At 42.3% G+C, this 24,483-nt stretch overlaps 1 protein-coding gene across 2 annotated transcripts in view; it reads right to left on the minus strand.

Annotated features, from left to right (window-relative positions):
- LOC110987575 (cationic amino acid transporter 2-like) overlaps nucleotides 1-24,483 on the minus strand; it is a 143,393-nt gene that overhangs the window by 2,994 nt on the left and 115,916 nt on the right. For both annotated transcript variants that reach the window (XM_087147371.1, XM_087147372.1), the window contains 3 exons: nucleotides 13,626-13,765; nucleotides 6,847-6,949; nucleotides 6,476-6,657 (listed from right to left, as the gene is read on the minus strand). In XM_087147371.1, coding sequence (XP_087003497.1) covers nucleotides 6,476-6,657; nucleotides 6,847-6,949; nucleotides 13,626-13,765 — 425 coding nt within the window. The remainder of the gene's footprint in view (nucleotides 1-6,475; nucleotides 6,658-6,846; nucleotides 6,950-13,625; nucleotides 13,766-24,483) is intronic.

Below are 24,483 nucleotides of genomic sequence, written 5' to 3' on the forward strand. Positions count from 1 at the left end.
ACAAAAATAGATAAAATTGAGGAAATATTTACCAACCATTTTTTTATCCGGGGTTATGACTTAATTTAGTATTATTCTTATGTTGTTTCCATTTTGGCAGCAAAATAGGCCTAATATTCTTAAAAGAGAGGACGCTACGGCCTGTCTCGACCATTGAGACGGTAGAAAGCAACGTTTGATCTCGGCGGTCAGGATGACGTCTGTACAGATGACTAGCATACACCTATTGGGCGGCCTGTTGCACAAAGTGATTGAAACTTGTACACACTGAAGGATTAATTATACGGCATTTGCAGCGTCTTGTCAACCATTGTTCAACCACAGATAATCAACGACGTATAGAATAAAATCTGGACCTGCAACGCCAAAAGTCGTGTTGCAGTCATTTTACCGTTTGTGAACAAACCGACGCTAACCTATGGAAGACTGCCGCGATCTTTGACATTTTTCTCGAAAATACAGTGAGAGTTTCACGTACGTACGTGAAAATTTTCACATAAGCACGTGAAATTAAAACTATCACGTACGTACGTGAAAGTATCATGTACGTACATAATTGTTTTCACGTACGAACGTGAAAGAAAAAAATTAAGGCACCTTTCCATATGCAGGCCTACGTTTGGTGCTTTATTTATTTCTTTCGGTGTAAAAACGATATCAGTTCAGTGAGTCGTAGGACTCATAATGATTGATTTACAAATATGAAAACCATTAAAATTATTAACAATTAAAATTTAGTCAAAACTATTACAATTTTCTAAATAAACCACGTACGACAGCCACAAAAACAATGACGCCGACACCAATAACAAATACATGTATTGCACGTAGGAGGAGCAAGTTAAATTGTCAACTAAGAGGATAAAAATCACTAAAAAATTATTTTGACCATTTGGGGGACTGCCCACTTTTCGTATCTGGAGGTACGGCAAAATTGCGTTAAAGAGACCACGATTGCTTCTAAGCGGGCGGAAATTTGGTAAGGAACTACAAAGTGGAGGGAGTAAATATCTATGTCTTGAGTTCACCAAGATTCCGGCAATTTTCTCTAATATTTGATTTCCCCGTTGCTTAAAAAAAATATGGAGTCTGTTGTCCACCGGTTAACGACTTCGTCCGTTTTAACTTTTGGTAACTTGTAAGCCCAGGTTGAATTTGGAAACTCGGCAGAAAACCAATTGTTTTTATTCACCACGATCGCTAAATGACTAAAGTTGGCTCCCATCTTTTAAATAAAGATTTTTTTAAAAGGAGGCGCTGTAAGCGTCGCTGGTTCGCTTTCTTTAAGAGAAGGCGGCGGTTCTTGGTACTTGACAGACTTGGTTAAAGTTATTCGCCAAGTTTTTCATAAGGTCTTTTTAAAAACTGCTGCCCTTTCATTGGTTAAAGTTTCTGCTTTCTCCTTGATGGCCAAATTTGTCTTTGCTCATCGTCTTGGCTTCTTGTAACTTTGTCGTTGTGCTTGAGCGTATCTTTACCTTCATCTCGTTAAATTTTCTAAGTTCGGAAAAAATCAATACAAATTCTTCTTAAGACACGTCGCCGTCTTCGATAGCGTGAGAAAACGTACTCGTTGATGGTGTTTAGCTTGGCGTCTGCGAGCATTCTGATTTGGTCGTGTTTCTTGGTTTTTGTCGTCAACCGACAACTGGCATATTTCAACAACGCATAATATCCAAACGCGCCTATGGCGACACCTTCCGTCACTATAAACCTAACAGATGAAGTGACAGCCCCCAATAAAGCTGGAATACCTATCGCGGCCGATGTAGCGCCTTTTGCCTCGGTTGCATATTCCACGAAATCAAGCTAGGTGAGCACTCGTCTAATCTTTCTGTAAGAAGTCTGACGTGCATTGCGCTCTCGTAAGATTTGCCCGCGGATGTCTTTGATCTTTTGAAGCCTGTAAACCGTTGTTGCCTCGGATTGGCGTTTAAAATAAAATCAAACCAATCTTCGTTAAAAAACCCTGGAGGAATGACTATATTCCCGCGATCACCACCTTTCAACAAATCTGCGGGGGTTTCTCTCTTGTGCAATCGTTGCATGACCGGGGCATTATTAGAACCCATAATTAAAAGAGCATACCGTAGGTCGGTTTGTGCGGCTCTAACGATTCTCTTGCTTTCATCGTCGTTGTCGGTTAAAAACCTTTTTGAATAAATTCCAAAGCGATGCGGCGAGCTTCCGTAATAGTATCAACTTTTTCTTGGCATAAAAGCATAAGATATAAAATACGTTTTCTTTTGCTAGAGGTATTGATAAATCTCTTTCTAACATTCTTTGTTTTGGGGTCTCTAATTTTACTTTTTGTTCGTTGAGATTATTTTTTGGTGAATTGAGACATTTAATTCTCTTAAATTACACACCTCAGTAGCTCGAAGAAAATCTGTTATTACGTCATAAAACAAAACTGAACTGTCTGCGTCTAATCCGACAACGGTATAATAAGTTCAATTGTTGCTAATACACTCATATCATATTTAGCCTGCGCCCTTCGGGTCTCCTTCCAGCAGGACTTCCTTGGACTTGAGTTTGCCATTCGGTGGATTTTGTAATGTTAAAATATCCCGGGTAAAAACTTACTTTTTGACTTGTACGGCCTTGTCACCTTTTAAATTATCGACGCCATTTTCTAATTCAGATGTCTGTTCACTTTCGGTAAAATAAAAAGAATGAGTTTCCATATCTGTTTTATAATAAACAGTTTTAAATAAGACCTTCTTCTTCATAAAGTTTATATCTCATAACGGCGTCCTCCCAATGTTTATCCGAAACTTGAAATAGGTCTTTTACTTTGTCTGCCGTTTGATCCGTAAACAATTCTTGATAACAGACGGCAATAAGGGCGCGAAGTGGTTTGCCTCTAGAGATTTTGCCTCCTAAAATATGGTTCAGTGTGTGTTCTATGCCACCCGCTTGATCTTCCTTTAATTGAATGTCTAGTTGTTTGAGTATTTTGTTTGTTTTAGATTTTGGCTTTTTATAAACAAAACGCAACTATTTGCCGCCTACGTTTTCTACTTCAAAGTCTGTATAAGGTTGTAATCTTCTAAAACAACTGTGGCAATTTACAAATCCGTTTTCTGTTCTTTAATTTTTTGCAGATATGTATCTTCTTCGGTTTTTACATACGTTTTGGTGTTTTTTTTATTAACTAAAGCATACAGCTCTCGTACATATCGTGGTAGGTAATAGCTGGTCATCGTCTTTTTATAAATAGTATCAATTCTTTCAACCAAAATTAACCTCGTTATCCCAGGGATAACAAGGCTTAAAATATTTCATCAAGTTTAATCCAACTCTAATTCTACTTCTGTTTCTGATTCTCTTTCTGATTCTATATCGTCAAACCCTCTAAATGCTTGTAATGCCGCTTTGATTGAAACAATACCGTCATTTCTAATCTTCAACATGGCTGTTGATACTTTATATCGAACACTGGCTCCACAAGAAACGAACTGTGAGTACCGTTATACACGTCTTTAGGGTAAATAAACGATTGGGCGTCACAAAGCTTGTTTGTAAATTTCTCAAGATTCAGCGATGTAATGGGTCTCTTCCGATGGTCAAACAAGGAAGCATGCATAAGAATCTATTTTAACGTACATTCGATGTTTGTATAAGCAGGTTTAACGACGTATTCTACCTTTTCAAAATGTTCTATGTCGCGACTGGCTTTATAAGCGTTGGTCGCATTGGGTGGAATGATAGACTTTTCGCTTCTCGTCAATAAACTTGTAAGCCGCCAAGTTTATATGATCGAGTATACCTATCATAGGCTTTTTAGTTGATAAAAGATTTGTTGTCCAACGAAATTTTCAAGAGTTTATCTCGCGTACTGTACTTATACAGCGGTTTTATGCCGTAACAATTCGTATCTGTCATCATAATCAGCATGCGCTTTTCTTTGACGTCGTGTTTATAACAAATGGGGTAATAGCACTGAGATATATTGATACCTTCTTTTATCACGGGGTTTGAAATAATGAGTCTGTTGGGGTCAAAAGGGCCGTAAACATGGGGATATTTGTTATTAGCATTGAGACTTTCGTAGTCGTCGGTTACGATATAAGTTTGGTTTGACATGGTTCTGATTTTATATCAGATGTGGAATTTTTTTTCGGCTTAATTTGCCACGTCTATTAAATTTTCATATTGGCGCTTTACTTTATTTAAACTTTCTACACGTCATATTCAATTATTAAGCCAACATCATATAAATTGGCATCCAGCTTAGATTCAGAATTAGGCGGTAAATCGTCTTCTCGTTGGTGACTAATTATTTTGTAACGACCATCTACAAACACAACATGGTCCATCGCATCTAATCCACTACAATTAACGCAGCAAATACAATCGGTACAGCTGTCACATTCTATGCAATTGCTGGAATTTAAACAAGATTTACAACTATCCATGGCATTACAATGTCCACAATCAAAACAATCAAAACAAAAAACGCAATTTGTACAAGTTGAACATTGGGTACATTTGGCACACTCGGTACATTTGTCGTAGTCGTGACATTCTTTGCAATCGATGCATTCAAAGATACAATTAGAATTTAAACAATGAAAACAATCAACGGCATCTACCACGTCAATTGATCGAACCATATCTTTACAACAGTAACAGTTTACGTTGATTTTTTGGTCTAGCATCTCTGCTTTTATTTAATGAGGTTTAATATTTTTGATTAACTATGTGTTTTTGTTCTTCATACTTTTAGTTTTGGAGGTGCCGGGTCGCTGAGGCGGGGCGAGAGGAGTTTTCGGTGTTGTCACTCTCTGCCTTGTTCGGGGACCCGAACAAGAGTCCTAGGGGAGGGCGGTGTAGTGATGGCCGACAGGCTGGTGGGGGCGCTGGTGTGGTTCCATGGGGCTGTGCCAGTCTCTGCCGGTTGACTTTGGGCAGTTTTCGGTGTGTTACGTTCCAGTGCGAATGCAAGAGGAGATTCAGTTTTGCTTGTACTTTGCATAAAATTTCCGTGCGTGTTTGAACGCTTTTGAGGAATAATAAAGGCCGGAAGAAACTGGACAAGATTACAAGCGTTTGTGACCTTTTTCAGACGTGTGCGAAACCCACAAACAAACGGCGACGTTACAGTATGTTCTTTGAGTACTCAGAATTTTAACATCAATTTGCATGTTGATCCCAAATGATTGTTGCTGGTCTAAGCAACATTTTTCAAATTCTGGTTTTCAATACGACGGAAAACACTGCTTTTGTGTGGTTTGCCAACCGTGGATACTATATATGGGCAATATGGGCAAATCGGCTCACATTCATGTGACAGTTTCTTTGAAATAACCGAAGAACGATTGTGTTCACATCTACTGGCAGCTAAAAGAAAAATGGGGGTTACCGCAACGTTACGTAGTAATAAATGTTAATGACACGTAAATCTAGCTGCTGCAGTGAAATAATAAAAGCGTTACTTTTGTTGCTGCAAATTGTCCGCATTGACTGCATGCTAAATGTTGACATTATTCTTTTACGTTGCATGGAAGTATTAAAAGACGTTTATGCAACGCTGACAGGCTAATAAACTAAGACAAACTACGACAACGTCAATGTAGCATTTTGATACGTTTGTGTGCATTAGAATATAACAGAGGTTGCGCAAGCCGTTTCCCATTATTTCTTTTTCTGGTTTTTTTTAACTTCCGCAATCAAAGCGATGCGTGTTATAATTGGTGTAAAGCAGCCTACCGTGTGACGAAAAGAAACATTATGGCCTTCTTGGGAAAAAGCGCTAAGATTCCAGAAGCAAAACTTTAACTTTACTGCGTGGCCGAAATTGTTGAAAACAAAAGGAATATTTTATAAGAAAAACTCACTTCAAAATCACTTCCTAATATGCGCTTTGTTCTTTCAACCCTCCCCTCCTTTGGCTTTTTTTTTTTTACCTTTTCCGGTTAACGGGGAGTGTTTGAAAACCCCAACACCCACCTTCGGTACACCATATTACAATGAGAGTGTAGGAAGTAATCGAACGCACACATTTTTCGTACAGGGGCGCCGTTTGCGACCGTCGATTTCAAATACGGGAGAATCACAACAGTGCGCCTCCAAGAGTTTGAAACGCGTTGGCCAATCAGAACGCACGAAATATGTTGACGCGCATTGGGCCGACAGAGTTCGCGCATCGTGATTGGCCAACGCGTTTCAAACTCTTGGAGGCGCACTATTGTGAATCGCCCGTATTAAACAGTAATGATCTTCACCAAATTACAGTTACAATGAAAATTCCAATGCCAGAATTACATGTCTTACAGAAATAATTTTCCAAAAATTACTTACTTTTTTAAAGTGTAATGTTCTTTCAATTTCTATTAGACGGGCTGTCAATTTATCTGGAATGGTATTTAGAGCAACTTAGTCATTCTTTTTTTCCGGTCAATGTAATCATAGCTACACTCGTGAATTCTTAATAAATCCCGGGCATTAATCTTGTTTGTGAAATACTTACTTAACAGGAACACTGCAATAGTCACCACCCTTGATGAGAGTAGGGTAGCCTCAGCATACCGTGGCCACATGGCTTGCTTAAGTATAGCCAAAAGTGAATCCACAAATGTCGCGCGTTCTCCCTCCCCTACTGTAGGATACAGATGTGTTGCTGCAGCTATGGATGAAAAGTCCGGTTCGTATCTGTGTAAAACATGTGGAACTCTAAATATAAATTGCAAGACAGGGTGCTGAAATTACTCACAAAAAGGGGTAACAAATTTATTCATACTGGGGCATTGAATTCATAATACAGGTTATCAAATGAAAATGGACATATCGGCAGTCATCACTTAACATAACAAGTAGTAAAAAATTATACTGGAAAAGCACCTTAATGTCAGCACACAGGCGGCTACTAGCGCATACGGCACGAGAGTTCCCACAGCAACGATTGATACCAACGAACCGATGTCAAGGAGCATCCCCATAATGCCTTGGAGACATAAAACGGAATCAAACTAAATTGTGTTGAGGAAATGGTTCTTACCGGGGAGGTGTAAGTTGAATCATGGATTTTAGTGATTTTTTCTCTGTCGCAATAAGAGATAACCGAGACCAGTTCCAAATAATTTAAAAGAGGAAAATCACACGATTACCTTTGGTAAAATTGCTTCACTTGTTCACCAGTGTCAGACCTTAGTAGTAGGGATATGCCGGTAATGGACCATGTCTATGAAACTCCGTCATCGCTGAGCTGGCGCCCAGCCAGGCCCGGGGCCTCACCAAAGACCCGGGCCACACTGAAACACGAAACGGGGTCAAGACTGGGCCCAGCGACCGTATCAGTTGGAAAACATTAGTACAAAAAATACAAAGAGACACTATACTATACTTATTCATGGAAGTAAAAAGGTGTAGAGAATGTCACACAGAAAAATGTTGGCAGAGTTTAAACTCTGTAAAGTACAAGTAGACGCTGGATCCGAGTTTAAGGGAGAGTTTAAAACGCTAATAAAAGAAAGGGCATCATTGTGCTCGTGGGTGAGCCGGGTGTCTACCAGTCGCAAGGGATCGTAGAACCGTTTAACAGCACTTTAGCCGAACGATTGGTCATCAGTACGCGCAAGAATGCTAAACGTCAGAAGCGTAACGTTGAGTAGGTAGAGAGGTTACCTTTGGTCGTGGAAGCTCTAAACCGAGAAAAGACCCGACTGATAGACGCGAGTCCTTTGGAAGCGGTGAAACAAAACCGAGTGAAACAGACGCCGGCTGCTGAGCCAGTGCAACCTTTACCCCCGCTGCCTCCAGGCGCTTTGGTCTGATACTTGTATTACCCAGGTGAACAAGAAGGCGGTACCGTCAGAAGAGCGACTGATCCTATTTGGAGCCTTTGGTTCTCGCTTTAAGCAGTCGCGGTTATGCTCGTGTTTCAGTTGTTTGCTCGTCATGGCCTTAGTGATGCCTTTGTTTTTTTCACTGTGTTCTCCAATTGACCGTGTTTGTAAGCACGATGGAATATATTTTGGGTCGGACGCACACGCACTCCAAAATGACCTTACCACCAAACTCGTCTTTAAATTGACCTTTGATTTTTTGTCTTGGACAAAAAGTGGTGCTCGGGTGGATAGTTGGATAAGTCTACCTTGTGTTAGATTTTTCTAACTCTGTATATACGTCTTTGGTGTACATCGCGATGAGCAAAGAATACATGTCTGCATACAACAAGTTTACTCGGTCTTGGGCTGGGCCGGGGGCCGCTGAGCTGGGGCCGCCCCAGCTGCGTTTCAGTTGCTTGTAATGAAACGCGTACATGCGCATTTTAGACTGATCGAAAATACACCGCAGTAAATCGGCTTGTTGAACGTTGTTTTAGTTCTGTATAGTTCAACAAATGACAAAAGGCAGTCAGGGAAAGCCACGGTTGTTTTGTAGCTGGGTTTTGATATCAGATGCTTGAATTGGCTATCATTTTCTTTATCCGTCAATGCGGTTGCTCACGTTCTCAATCATCTTACCAAAAACCAAGTTGTTCATTAGCTTGAAAAAGTCTTTCTCAAAATCTGATTCAGCTTGAGTTCTAAGATTGGTGTTTTATCAATGTACTGTTTTACCTAAGCCTTTTGCTTAAACTGTAAACTGCTGTGTATTTTTGTAACTTGAATCCTAGGCACAAGAACACTTGCAGCGTCAATTATTGCACAACATACCCATGTTTAGAGTTTAAAGTGCAAGTGAGCTTATCAACTGCGGGGCTGCGCTCGGCTGAAACCCCCCGCCCCGGGTTCTGTGGTGGGCCCCAGTAATTCTCTTTGGTATTTAGAAAACCAAATCTCGGGTATCGTAAAGTTTTCAGGGGCTCAGGAATAGTCGTTGTGCAAGTCATGTAGGTCTGGGGAGTAGTTTAGGTCCACTTCGAGTAGATAACCGGTGTCTGTTTTAAAGGAGAGTGACAACACATGCTGTGGAGAGAACACGTGTAACCCTAACCCAGCGGAATCCGCAGTAAGGCAACGGTAGTAACATCGCCCATCTGTACAGGTTATTAGCGTCTAGGTACAAGCCATTCGAAGAGGGTTTCTGTTTGTCGTAGTCGGGCAAATACTTATTTATAGTACTTACTTATAGTTGGCTTTAAAGTACCGAGCGCTACACACACTTGAGATTCCACCGCGTTTAGCTTTTTCAAAAAACAAGTGCCTATTGACATCTGTGAGCAGCTCTAGCTCAACGCTAGAATGTTTCAACAAAGTGTCCCAAGACAGACCGGGTGCTGTATAATAGTTGGCTGGGTCGAGACCGTAGTTGGCTCGACAGACGCAGCGAAAGTTTTCAAACACGCCTGCGAGTAACATTGTGTCTGTTGCGGCGTAGAGGTTGGGGTAGTCCCCTGAAGTTTTACAGTTGCTTTTTTAGAACAGGCTTTGAATAACTTGTCAAGCGACGTCGTCATAAAGTGAAACGAGTCGATAAAGCAGAATTGCCTAAACGAGAAACTATTAATGTACTTTTCAGAGACAAGTTACCCAAGTTAAACGCAGAGGCGCCTTGCATGAGCAAGTGGGCGTCGTAGTTTTCCACATTATGTAGTACTACCGGTATTGGGGTCTGTTTGGGTCTTACTTGGAGTTTGAGATTGCATCGATCGTAGGCAGCGCCTCTGAACTTACCTGACACGTGGCAGTGATCTCTGACCTTTCTAAACTTGTTGATGTTTTTTTTACAATACATACAAAGATACTATGTGTATCCTCGGTTTTTAAAAGAAACTCTTCTCTCTGTGCTTTTGTGGTGAATTCTTTGGGTATAAGACATTGGCAGTCAGTATCTTTTTTGGGATAAAAGGTTTTTTGCAGATCCAACACGTGTTGGCTTCGTAAAATAGTATTTGTGCTTCTGGAGTCCAAGACATCAGTTTTGGGTCAGCAAAAAGTTGTTGATTTTGTCTTTTTCTAAGATAAGAGACTCTATGAATCTTATAGAAGCGTCTGGGCCTCTATAGGTCTCTGGACTTATGCAGGCACCATCACATCGAACGACGGCGTAAGAGTAAGCAGTTGGTTCATGTTGTTGGGTTTTAACTGTGTGAGAGGGACTTAGGAGCTCTTCTACCTTTTCTAAAATAGATTCACAATCAGCGTAGATCACAAAGGGGGCATCTTGCTTGCTTTTATAGTTCTTAAACTTTAACAGGTTTTCACCTTCTTTTGAGAGCGTTAGTTTGGAAGAAGCGCTGTCTAGTCCTTGGCAGTCTTGTTTGTGTTGGTCGAGTTTGTCTCGTTGGTTAAAATGAGACAAACAACGATAACAGAAAAAAGCTTGTGTTTGTGGTTATCGACTTCACTCAAAAAAGTCTACAGAAATCTTTGATCCAACAGTAATGGCTGGTTTCGTCCTTACTAAACAAGAGTAAGTTTACGGGCTCTCTGTCTAAACAGTTTTTCGAGATGTAGAGGGGATGCACACCATCTTTGGATCCATAGCCAAACATGTTCATCGCTAAATTGTTTTGGGTTTCGATACGAGGGACTTCAGACACTAAGGTAGGAAAAATGACGTTAGAGAATTTTAGTTGGTCGAGGTCTTCTTTCTTCGTGGAGTTTATACTCTGAACGTTTATGATGGCGTGTTTTGTTTTTAAGTACTTGGGTAGTGGTACGTAAGAACTTCTGATTAAAGGTTGGTATCGCATCACATTAATGTGAACCGCAACGATGACGTCGATGATCCAACCCGATCGCCCGCGTAAAGGCTTAGATTTCCTGCAAGTCTTTCTCGTTGTTCTTTTAACGTTTGTTTGGGTCTTCTTCAGTTAACACAACGGTATCTATTTTCACTTTCAAACGTAAATGTTTCTGTGACAAAACCCCCTTGATCTGGTCTTTCTTTGATAAACCGGATTTTGATGACAGTTTGTACTTTACTGCTACTAAGGTCGCGCAGTTCAGGTGCGACTTGTGCTTCTATCTCTGATGCGTGGGTCGCGTAAAATAATTGTACAGGGTCTCTGTTAAACAACCGAGAATGTAGTTCTCAGTGTTTAAAGTTACCTTGAAACTGTCCGACCTGGGTAAAGTCCACTTCTACAGAAGTTTCAGGTGAAGTATAAGCTTTGATCGCGTCTGTGAAGTCTTTCCTAAGTTGATGTTTTAAAGCTTGTACATTTGAAACGCGTTTAAAATGAAACCCATAACAAACATGAGTATGTATAAAAATCCATTGTGCTCTCATCGTTGGCAAGAGGGGGTCGGGAGAACCCAGTAGGTGTTGGACCTGTTAGAACGTGAGTATCGGTTTGTTTTTGAAGCGATCATAATTTATGTTGTCAAACGCTAAGCGAAAATAAAACGTACTTGGACCGCTTGTGGGTATACACCGGTAAGAACGTATATCTTTGTAATTTGAACCTGGAGAAATTTGAGTTGAACGAAGCCTTGGACTTGTATCAAAAAGCGTTAGAGTTAGTAAGTTACTTATGAGCAATGTCGTATTGCTGTTATAAAAAGAAGTCAAATAGACTTGTTAACAACAAACCTCTAGCTGCTGAACAGCTAAAAGTGAACTAGCTATCACTATTGTTGACTGTTGCTGAAGGTTTTGATAACAGTAGCTGTAACAAACGATTTCAGCAAACTTGTAGTTTTGTTATAAGTGAAATGGCAGCAATGCTGCAAAACGTAGAGCTAGTTATAATTAGTTACAGCACTCAACCTATCGTACCTCACCTACGAGTACCTACGTGTCAAACTAGCATTTAACCCAATTAAAAACTGTATAAATAAAATGACGACATCAAATCGATTTTAAGCGCAAAACCCGAAACTACTACGTAAAGCCCTGAAACCAAACCCAAGTTTCAATATCGATTGTGTGCTGTCGTGGCGTAGGGCGAGTTAAAAAACACCTGGATAAAGACGACTCTACCAAAGACGTAAAGGCGCTTTGCTGTGTTGGATCGCGGTTTTTTTCCTTGTTAGTCTTCTTTCATCGTAAGAAATTTATGAGCTTAGACGTCACGAGCAGAAATTCCTCGTGCGACACGCCTCCGTCTTCAATAGCGCGAGACACGTATTTTTCTATCGTGTTGAGTTTGGCTTCTGCCAACACTCTGATTTGATCGTGTTTCCTCGTGTTTTAGTCAAGTACAATTAATGTGTTTCTATCGGGTCTGCCATCTTTCTTTTACTATACATGTATAGTTTTTAAAAAAGTAACAGCGCTCTATCTACTTTTAACAGGAACAGCACGCTCTATCAAAAGAGCGGTTCTTTTTTAAAGACATTTAAAAAAATCTACTTGTCGAGGGAGGTAATATCGGGTTATTATCTTAATGAAATAGTACATTTAATTTATTAAAAAAAATCCGTTATTTACTGTAGTGCGGGGATATGTTTTAAGCCGTGAACCCGAAATGGCGGTGAAAGGTGAAATACCTCCCGTAACTTTGCACAAGTCTACACTTTGAGAGTTCCTATAGCTTGATGCTTGCATAAATGAATAAATTTCAGTTTACAACTCTCTCAATCAAACCAAAAAAAGAAAATTGTTCTGGCAGTATAACTCGCTATTTTTAATAAAAAAAAATCCTAAGACTTGCTAGTGACACAAGCAACTCAATTACAAACTGCCAACCGGGGTTCCTAGTGACACATAAAATACATAAATATTCAAAAGCTGAATTCTTGTTCTGTTTATCTGTACGCTCAGTTCTCGTTTAAACAGGCAAAGTCATTCCTCTCTGTTTCCGCATCCGTGGGTCGTTTTCTGTTAAAAAAATAAAAAACAGTTTGGAAATTACTTTGGTAAAGGTATTTACTCCAAAACCTAAGCATGAACCAAACTTAGTTGCACCGCAACTTGGTTTTGTGAAACCAGGCCGTCCAACGATAGAATGTTTTACTTCCCCGGTTACCCGTACTTACATTTAAGTTGTCAACTCCGAAGCCTCCTCCGTCGCTTACACCTACATGTATATAGCCGCACACAACGATGGCCAACGTCAAAATGATTTAGGTATGTCAGCGAACGATATTGCTACAATGGAAAATTCCACCAGGATATTTAGTAAAGCAATAACAAACGTGGCACTGAGTCACTGCAAACTGGAATAGAATCGGAGGTAACTCGTGGCAGTAGACCGACCTCGCTTAAAAAAGGAAGCACTCCGTTGAACCCAGTGCAGCTTTGAACAATGATTCATGTCAGCTAGGGTAGACTCTTCTCCAGGTGGTTCAGTCGCTTAGCCGTGCTACCAGCTTTAGTCTCCTGCGTTGGTGTGGCTTGGGTTCTTTGTTGGTATTGTGGGCGTGCCCCGGGCGCGCAGCTCAGCGAGTTTTAGAGGCACAACACAGAACCGGCAGGTCAGTATTGAGGGCGCGCCCCTGGGCCCCGGGTTCTTTGTTGTTATTGAGGGTGTGCCACGGGCGCTAGTGGAGTTTTAGAGAGATGGTCCATTACCGGCATATCCCTACTACTACCTTAACGACTTCCAGGATACATTTTAAAAACTATACATAAAAGAACATTAATTCACACTGCCTGTTTGATCAGTAACGGCCTATTCCTCTTGATACGGTAAGCACAGCACCTTGAGTGGTTCTTGCTTTGATCCCGTACTGAGTTGAAATACTAACAAGTTTACCCAGTAGTTATGCTTGCGGTTCTGCACTCACCTGCTACAGCACCACAAAAGATGCAAGCATTGACGGGCATGTTGAATCGCTTATTCACGGTGGCTAAGCAACCAAAGAGAAGACCGTCGGAAGCCATAGAATAGATGTACCGCGGAAGGGTGAAAATACATCCAACCAAGCTATAAAAGTTGGAAAATGAAATTAGTTTGTCTTCAATCTAGTTCTTTGTTATTTGTTTTTGTTTTATTGTTGTTTTTCTGGGGGGAAGCCTTAAAATCGCTTGTTCCATGGAAATAACTTCCTCCGTTTTCTTGTTCTTGAAGCTTAATGACCTTTAAAAGTTGGTTAACTTGAAATAATCGCAAAGTAGTATATATAGTATGGGTATGCTGGACACAAAAACAGTTGGATACCTACTCAACTTCTCCTCGTGGGTACCTACCCGCCCCCCTCCCCCCAAAATAGTGTGGGTTGTTTTTGGATTCCGCCCTCACAACTCCCGACTCTCTTGCTACACTCGCTATGATTGTTGCAAACCAGCAAGCTCATGCTCTAACGAGACAATCTGACGCTCGTGGGGATCTCTGTGAACCCCATGGGTAGCTACCTGACGTATAGTTACCCGACGTAGCTACCCGAGTTAACTACCCGACTCGTTTGCAACCAAACAAAAATCCTCCGTTTCACAAACGGCAAACGGGGGATTTCAGTAACTCGCGCTAGCAGCAGCGTCTAAATTACCAAGCCCCTGTTCTTGACTCACATCATATTCTGGAGGTGGTCTTCTAGGTTGATTGTTGTACTGATGACAAACCTGTCAACTGTTTTATAGCATTGAACGACCAACCTCTGCGCCTGTGGGCTACCTGGCTGCTTACCATCAACTCATTTTTTCCTTGTCGAACATTTTCACTGGCCGTACTTTCTGCTACTTTTTGGGCTCGCTCTTTGATTTCTTGGTCATTTTCATCCCTCTGGAGTTTTGTATTAAGTTTTATATTTACCAGCGATCTAATTTTCTCAATGAGCTTGCTTAACTTCTGGAGCCCAGAGGCAATTAGCGCAAACTCTTCGTGAGAAATATCACTGTCGTTAATGGCCTGGTATATATATTCGTCAATTGTGTTCAGTTTAGCGTCGGCTAGCACTCTGATTTGGTCGTGTTTCTAGACTTGTGAAGCAGTCGTTTACTGGCATATTTCAACAAAGCGTATGAACCAAACGCACCGATGAAGAGACCTTCCATCAATAAACTCTCTCTTCTCTTGTTTGCCCAGCCGGTTCCGGCAGATCGGGGTAAAGCCTTATGGTATTCTTTGTTTCAGGGTGGTTCAAACTCATAGTTGTTTTAAAGGTTTCTTTCTGATTATTCATTAAGACAACATGTCTAAGCTTAACCAATCTCCAAGCAAGAACGAGATCAAGGCCAGCTGCCGAGTTCCACCTTCAGCTTTACCCAGCTCCGACTCGGACATCCCCTGCAGACAACAGGCCCCAGATACGTCCAGTGACGACGATTCAGTTCTCCTATCACTGGACATACAGTCCCTTGATTTACCGTCAACCAGCAAAGAACGAGTCTCACAACAATCACACCGCCTAACTGACGCACAATTTAAACGGGTCTGAAGGTAGACCGTTTTAACAATTATCGCTGGTGTTTAACTTGCGGCAGTGTATCCAAAGCTCATCGAAAGGATTTACGTTTACTTACTAGTCTTTCTTTAGGTAAATTGAGCAGTTTCGAGACTTCTTTATCCAACTGCAATCTAACATTTAGGCCTAAGTATGTTACCATAAAAATAACTAAATTCGAACCTATCAACGTCGTAAAATCCCGGAGGAATAACCATACTACCACGCTATCCAGGCAGTAAAAAATGCCCTGATGTCTCCCCCCCGTGGAGACGTTGCAAGACTAAACTACTAAAACCCATAACTAAAAGCGCACCTGTGAGTTCTGATTGAGCGCTTCTAATTATTCTCGTTCTTTCGTTGGCACTGTCTTCTAAAAATCCTTCTCAAATAAACCTCGGTGCAATGCGGCATGCCTCTGTAATAATATCAGTTTTTTCTGTCACTAAATTTGACACGAAATAAATCGAGTTTGTTTGTTGCTGATAAAGTCCTCCTTCCCCCAATTTATTGTCAAAAACTGTCTTCTTGTCTGTTGATTTTTTTAGTTTTGACTAATATTATCGCTAAATTCGTCTAGATTTCCTGCCTCGTAAGCGTGAATATAATTGCTAATTACGTTGTAAAACAAGACCAAACTGTGTCCCTCTAATTCTGATCTCGGCACTTTAAATACAATCGATTCTAAAATAATATCGAGGAAACCAGGGGCGGAACCCGATCTACGCCCTTCGAATCTTGTTTCTGCCGGTGCAGCTTCACGCCCCCTTTCTGCCGGTCTGTCATCCATATGAGTTTGCCAATCGATTTCTGTGGAGTTTGTTGAACAACGCCACTTCGACAACAGAGCATTCGTTGACACCTGTCGCCTTTTTAATGTTGACTCGATCGAGTCTTTTAAACAAACACCAGATACCTTGTCGAACGGACTCGGAACAGCTTTTTACAATGACGACAGAAGAGGGGGCGCTTTTGCTTTTGACGACACCAACGCAATTGCGGTATTTAGAAGATGTGCAGCCATATCTGAAAAAACGACAATAATACTTATAAAGGTCAACAATTGAAACTGGTCCCAGGGAAAAACTAAAACGCGTGTGACTTACACACAACAAATGGTTTAATAACATTATGGGGTTTGGAACTGACCACCTGAGTGCCTATGTGGTGTCTTGGATCAACCAGTCTGAGGCTGTCAAGACGGCCTAGTGGGATGTTATACCACGCAAGTCTAACCTCACCGACATAGGGGTCACAATGGTCAACGAAATCACAAGGGCTTACGTGTACGCTTTGTTAGGAGCGCAAGCGGAAACAAAAACCAGCGTGATGGCTCCAAGTACGGGCTTAGACGCTCAACAGCAGTTTGTGAATATCATGGAGTTTCTCATTAACTCAGAACCCGATCTCGAACAGAACATTAACCAGTTTCAAGATTACCTATGTATGCCAGTATGCCAAACTCCTTTGAACTTTGTGTCCTTCGGACACGGATCTCAGAATTGGGACGTTTGAGAGATACAACAACTTACAAATTGTGACATCTAGCATGCAAATGGGCATCAACCGAGGCTAACCTCGCAAAGCGTCCCTGAGCCAGAAACTGATAGTAATTTTGATTCTCTAAACACAGCCCCAGCCTCTATCACAGACCCAACCCCTACCACAGCCCCTGCTCCTACAACAGCCCCGACGCAACCTGCTTTAATGCCTTCAGATATTTACAATGAAGAAAATTATAATTTAACTATTGGGGTGATTGCTATTGGTCTCGCTTTTCTTTTGTGGTTTCGCTAACGCAGGAATAAAACAAGTTTATAAGACTCCATAAAACCTTATGGGGTCTTTCGTCTTTTAAAATTAAGTCAATGGGGACTTACTCATCTTTTTAGGTTCAACCAAGAAAGCACCAATGCACTCGCACCTAAGAACAAAGCCCACACACGCTCAACCTCAAACCTATCGCCTTCATTCATTCATTTTCATGACTCTTATGTCGTAGGGGGGACTGAGGGCAGATGATACTTAAGTTTTTCTCCACACTGGTCTGTCAGCAGCCTGGGTCAAGGTGTCCTGTAGAGGCATATTGGTCCACTCCTTGACATTGTCTGACCAGCTCTTTCGTTGTTGGCCTCGCTTCTGCCCGCCCTCAACGGTGCCTTGCATGATTGTTTTATAGAGACTGTCATGTTGTATGATGTGACCGTACCAGAGAAGTTTCCGTCGCTTCACAGTGGCAAGGAGTGGTTCCTGGGGGCCCACCAGGCTCTTGACTTTGTCCCTGACGTACTCGTGTGTCTTGTGCTCCAAGTAGGAGAGGCGTAGGAGTCTCCTCAGGCATTTGGTTTCAATGCATGAATGATCTTCTCAGTGCCTGCCAGGAGGGTCCATGCCTCGCACCCATATAGCAGAAAGAAGAGCACGAGTGCCTTGTAGAGCCTGAACTTGGTTGGGAAGCCGATGTTACTCCTCGACGCCCTGTTGAGCCTGGCCGATCCGGATCTGGATTTCTGCCATGCAGGAGCCATCTTTGGATAGTGTAGCTCCCAGATATTTGAACAATGTAACTTCCTCCAGAGGCTTGCCGTTCATGGTGATGTAAGCACTAGTGTTGTTTAAGGAGTTCACCATGACCTTCGACTTCTACCTGTTCACCTCCATGCCGTATGAGCTAGCGCATCTGACCAAGTTGTTCGTCAGGTCTTGGAGCTCTTGGTTGGAGCCACCCATGAGGTCAATGTCATCTGTGAAGCGGAGGAGGCAGACTGGTCTTCCACCAATGGAGATGGAGGTGTAATAGTCGCGTATAGTGTTCAGCATGATTCTCTCCAGGTAGAGGTTGAAGAGAACCAGCAAGAGCAAGCAGCCCTGCCTAACGCCAACTGTTGTCTGGAAAAACTCACGGAGCTCGTTGTTCAGGAGAACTGCGCTGCTGGAGTGTTGGTACAGGGATTAGATGGCCTGGACGAGGCCTTCTTCAACGTTGAAGCCTCGGAGTTCACTCCATAGACCTTTGTGCCAGACTCTATCAAAGGTCTTCTTGAAGTCTATGAAGTTGTGGAACAGTTCGCGCTGGTGTCGTAGGTGCTTCTCTGTAGTTGCTCTGCAGTTGAAGATCTGTTCCATTGTGCTTTGGCCGGCTTTGAACCCTGCCTGCTTCTCAGACAGTACCTCCTCTGCCTTCGCCTTCAACCGATTGAGGATGACGCCAAGCATCACCTTGCTGGGGTGGCTGATGAGGCTAATGGTGCGGTAGTTTTGGCACTGCCTGAGGTTGCCCTTCTTTGGTAGGGGATAACTAGGGACTGGGGTGACTCCATGGGTCACTTCTCCTCTCAGATCTTCTGGCAGAGTGTGGTCAGCGCCTTGACTGTCACTTTGCAATCTTCGGGTCTTTCAGTTTCTCAAGGTCGAAGCGGATGCGTGGGTTCCAGAGACCACGCTTCACTTTCAGCTTCAGCTTGAAGGTTGGCACCACAAGGTCCTGATCACTGCCGATTTAGGCGCCTGTGAATGATCTTGTCTGGGCTTTGTTAATGCTGGATTTGAAACACTGCAGCACGAGGATAAAGTCGATCTGATTGTGAAACTATCCGTTCTGAGGGTAGCAGGTGGTTGTCCTGGACGGCTTATGTGAGTGGAGAGTGTTGGCCACGGCAAAGTGGTGGCTCTTGGCAAACTCGAGAAGCCTGAGGCCTCTATCGTTGGTCCTCCCAAAGCCAAAACACCCTACTGTCCCTGGCCAATTTTCATATGTATCTGGGCCTACTTTGGCATTCCAGTTTCCTTGGAGGACAAGGATGTCCTTGGGGACTTTTGCTATGGTGTTGTCCAGCTGTTCATAGAATTTCTCCATTTCCTCGTCGTCATGGTCTGTAGTCGGAGCGTACGCCTGGATGGTGGTCATGTTGTGTGGCCCGGCTGAGAGGCGTATGGAGATAAGTCTACTGGAGATGGGAGTGCAGCTAATGACACTGCTGGAGATTTCCGTCCTGACGATGAATGCCACCCTCTGCTGGTGCCTCTTCTCATCTCCGTGCGGACGCGCGGTCATTGTTAATCCGGGCATCGACCGATCCGGCATGTTATCACTACGTCTCCTCCTCATGTCCTTTCACTGAGTTTCAATTTGCTCAACGGCACCCGTCTCCTCTCTGAGCTTACAACCGACAGCCGTGACCACAGGATATGGTATGGATCGCCTTCGGTCCGTACACTTGGACGTTGGGCTCATTAGGGAGCCCTTCCGCCCCTGCCGTTGGCTGCGGGTGCAGCTCCCCAGCCTAGTGGTGCAGTGTAAGCACCAACCCCTCACGTGGTTTAGCCCGCCAGCTGAAGCGGTGTACCAGGGTGTGGCACTTGGAGCCAGCGTGTGATAGTTTAGGAGACGAATGCAGACCAGTGGTGCCCGTCTACCCTAACAGGTACGGTGTAGGATGCAGCTGCCGAATACCAAAGGCACTACCTCTATCCAGAGCCCCCTACACCCACAGCGTTTAACAACAAACTCAACACGTTCCCTTTCCGCCTCGACTAGAAATACTCTCTCAACGGTTGAACAGAGCCAGGTGGTCCGCAGTACTCAATTGATTGCCATCTTGTTTGGTGCATACATACGGCATGACGTGACACGCTGCGACACTAGCACGCATGTAGACCTTGTCGTCTCGTGCATGCACCGAAGTACGTGTACTCAGTTTACTCTTCAAAAATTTTAGTGCCCGTGCATGCATTCTAAAGCTCTAGGCTATCTAGCCAAGGTCTTTTATTCAGACGGCACGGCTTTGAGGAAGGCGAGAAAATGGCTGACTCATCGTCGTCGTCATCGTCCCCCCGTGCCATGTGTGGGTGTTGAAAACTTGTCCAAGAGGTACCCTTTTCCCGTTTCCCTTTGAAGTCAAGTAGGCGATTGCAACTATGGATCACCGTGTCGGGAAGGTTGGGTCATCGCAGGTTAGTTACAGCCTTAGCTTTAATATTAGTATTTAAGTGGGAAGAGTTCATATAAGCCTAGGCCTAGCCTACCCCCAGAACTGTTGGGTCCGACGTCCGCCCTGCTCACATATTTGGATCCTGGCGGACGTTGAGAGTTGAGATACCGAACGTTTGGTTTTTTAATTTTCCAGTTTATAATCACTGAATCTTTACAAGAATAAAGACATTTAAGTTCTATTAACTTTAGTTCATTGTTGTCTGTGATGATGCAATCTGATGATGCACACAGCCATGGTTGTGACGCACTCTCCCGATATCTTTTCATATTGCATTATGAGGAAGTGTGGTTTATTTGTTTTTTCATGTAACTTTTTCGAATGTCTTTATGAATTTAATATAAGATTAATTTATATTTCTATGTAAATCATAAACATGTACTTAAGGTTTATCCTTAGTACCAGTCTGCGAAAAGACTTATGTATAATGGACGTGTGTGTGAATTTGTTTGCATGTAAATTATTGTAATTTTTTAGTTTTCGAACTTTGCTGGAAATGTAAAGAGAAAAAAGTAACACAATAAAAGTTGTGTTTATCTGTCAACAGTTTTGATTGATAAGTTATATTTACTAATTAATTCTTAGGATTTTTTACCTTGCCTTCTCTCAAAATAGAATTAAACCCAGCCTGAAAGTATGCACATGTGCTTCTGTTGATTTCAACTAGATAAAGCTTTAAATTACAGCCTCCGATAAGACTTACTGACAACACCTCATAAGGAGAGTTTAAAATCCCGTGCTGTGGTATCACTCTGCCCTATTGTGGTTCCCCTCTTGCACAAATTCTATGACACTGAAAGCGTGTTTTGGTTCTGAAAGCAATTTCCCTTCTCGCAGTTCCTCCACTTTATTGTTTTCATATTTTATTTCACAAAATCCGCAATGTGTTTCTCGCACCATGATTATTCACGTTTTGTCTTGTTAATTCAATCGTCAAAAGGTTTCAGCTACTCCCGATTTCAATACCCAAGAGCTTTGTTTCCGCCTCAGGGTGCATTCCACTATTTCCCGCCAGACCATTAGCATTTAAGGTGCCCCCACAGTATATTTTGAAAAAGGAGACTAGCTGTATGCTAGTGTATGTATGGTGAAATTGTGTACATCGTTGCCAGAATCAACTCTTTGGGTCTTTGGGCTTTCATCTGAAAGCAGAATGGCTACGGTTGAAAAGTGGTCCAAGGTACCCGAGAAAGTTGAAGGTTGTCACTTGAAGAATGGCTGCAAGCAGACTTCGGAAAATCGCTTTTTGGGAGGGTTGGGGTAATTTTGTTTTGTGGGAATAACTCAAAATGTCATTGGTCAACCCACAGAAAATTGAAAAGAAAGTAAAAGTTTAAGGACCATAAAATAATTTAACGTGTGTTTCAGATACCTTAGGGATGTTGGTACGCATGTTATTGGACCCCAAACAATGCTTATTTCAAACTGTTTTCGATGGGGCTTGAATTAGTGCACTACACCCCTCACTGTTACTAAAATCCCTTGTGCGCAAAAAAGTTCGGGAACAGTCTTTTGGATTACCTGGTTTACCGTGGAATAAATCAGTGATGAAACGTCTTCGAGAACCAGCGAGACGTAGTAAGTACCGCAAGCGGAGTCACGACTGCTAGGATAAGTGTGCCCTCTCTTGGTTTAGCTCGAGGCCCATTACTTCCGGTAAAGCCCCCAACGCCGACAAACCGATTTTCATTTACACGTTGGCCAAGTTCTGCAGCTGCCTCTGGATCTCGTTTTTAATGCCCGGTATAGGAGAAGCAGGAACTGGTGTGGGAGCCCCGTACAATCTTTGTCTTGGATAAGGTCTTCTGTACTTTCACTCACTCGATCTGCTTCTTTGGGAAGTTCTTGTAACAGGATGTTTATGGGGTTTTTAACGGCAGGTAAGGTCGATTGTGTTTGTCGAATATTTCTTCCATAAGTAAGGAAACCCAGTTCGTTTCTAAAAAAATCTGGTTCATTTGGATAACCGGCATTTTTTAGCATTCTTTGCTATTTGATCTAGTTTTACAGGTGAGCCAATTCTATTTCAATAGGTTAGCAATACTTCTCCGTATCTACCTATTGATTTATAAAACAGACCTTTATTTTGTCGGTATTCAAAATTTTCATAGTTGGGTCTTGGTAGGTCAGTTCTACCGGCAAGTTTAAACTCACAATAGAAATCATCTACTTTAGGATTATTTATAAATACGTTCCTTCCTTCATAAAAAATGTCGTCATAAGAATCCGTCATGGTTGGTCTTTCCTTTTCTGTGATCGTCGTTTCTTGTTCTCTAAAGTCTAATTCTTCTTGGTTTTGCAGGTCTTGGTCTTCCACGCCCGGGTCTATTTTGTTAAGGGGTATTTCTTCTGGGCCAAACCCTCCTTCTGCCATACTTTTAACTCAATTTTACAATTAAGGAGGGTTTTAAATTATGGAGGCTTTTTTTTTTTTTTTTTTTTGGGTGTTATGCTATTTGGGAGGGTTGAGCGCGAGGCCCCCTACGAGATAACCATTGTAGCGCCTAGTGGTTCTTAGGCCCTTGCGCCCGCAATTTGGCCCTGATTCCTTGGTAATGTTTGGCTTAGGTGACAAAAATCATGATAAAGTTGTAATGCATTAACGTCGATCACATGATTGTTGGCCCGCCAAGGTGCCATTTTTGTCAGCCCTGACGAAGACGTGCTCGTCCTAACGGAGACATTTTTGAACCATTTTCGGCAGTTTCGCCGAACTGAACCTGATTTGTGCAACTGGTTCTTGATGTTCACCTAGCTACGGTAGCCAGGCTGTGCCATTACTGGGGGATTTTTCTTAGGGATATTGTCTACATGCTCCCTGTTATTAAATGGCACATTCAAAGAACCTCTAGATGGAAGTCACTCGTCGCATCATTTGATGTCCAGTCCTACCACTGCTCCCCCTCCTCTCTTTACAAAAGAGATTAGCACCCCTTTGAGACTCTTAATGGGTTGGTTTATTAAAATATTCCACGGGGTATCTGATTTGTTTACCGCCAAAGTTTCTAAGTTATGCACGCAGTCAAACAATAAAAAAAGTCAAAAAAATAATATGTTAGACCTTGGTGTTTATTGCGAATCGTTTGCACAAGTTCGTAATTGGTCACTACTTCGCATTCGAGAGCTAGGTCCGACAAGGAATATTGAGCAGCTGTATCTGTAGACTTGACCACTTTATCATGATCGTTAAAATTGAGCTCATATGTCAATGGCTGCTTTAGGGCCGAGGGCAAAAACGGCTTGTGGTCGTTTAATAGTTTGACGTCCAGAGGAGTGGCGTATCAATACCAAAAGCGTCTGCGATTGCTTTGTCTTTTCCATCGTTGGCTGAATCAGACGCTTCCCCCGCGCCGATCCGGCGTCTAGACACGTTTTCTCTTTCGAGTCCAAAATATACCCTATTTTTGGTTAGAGTCTCGAGCAGCCAGTTGTCTTTGAAACTGCGAAAACATCTGCGTATCTATGGCTCATGGTGGTATTTCCATGTAGACTGACGTTCAGCTCTTAAAGCAAGTTGCGAGCTAAAACGATTCTGTTGTCGTCCGTTCCCCACCTAGGTTGAGTTTAAAGGACAGTTTGGCAGTACCGGGAACTATTACGTCGTCCACGCCTAAAGGTGGAAACTTAACGATTAGTTTTTGTTTCGCAACTATGGTGCTGGGGTTGTGAGTAATGTCCACTTCACGCCTTTCACCTTTATGACCCTGGAAACTTTCAGACGACGGTTTGGATTGGGCGTTTTACTGTAAATCATATTTGTGGCCGGTTGAGTTTACATACAAGCCTCAAAAACTAAAGCGCCAAAAAAATTTGGAGTTTGAGTTTTTGAAGTTTGATTCTATTTTTGTTAGCTAGGTTTTTGATGGTTTTAGGTAAAACCAAAATCAAACTATGGCGAGTGTTCTGATGATGGTTGGTGGAGCTACTGTCAACGCATTGGCATTCAAGGGGTCTAGTTTTTTGTTTAGCAGCATTTCGAAAGGACAGGTCGATGCAGGATGCAAGAGACACGATTTAGAATTAAAACAATTGGCTCAAGCAAAACAACAATGGGAGCGAAATCGTGTTCGACTTTTACATTTTTTTAAATGAGCAAATTCATATGCAAAAAGCTTCAGAGCGAACGTTTAAAAATGTGGACGAGGCTTTGATGGCGTATAACGAAATCACGGGGAGTACTTACTGTCGGGTCTGCCTCCAGAGTCCACGTTGAGTGATTTTTACACACCCAGCGATAATCAACGAGAAAGAGAACTCCTGTTTGTGTAGGG

This window comes from Acanthaster planci, linkage group LG16, assembly GCF_054643075.1.
Source record: "Acanthaster planci isolate LZ-2023a linkage group LG16, COTS_SCS, whole genome shotgun sequence".
In the NCBI taxonomy this organism is placed as follows: Eukaryota; Metazoa; Echinodermata; class Asteroidea; order Valvatida; family Acanthasteridae; genus Acanthaster; species Acanthaster planci.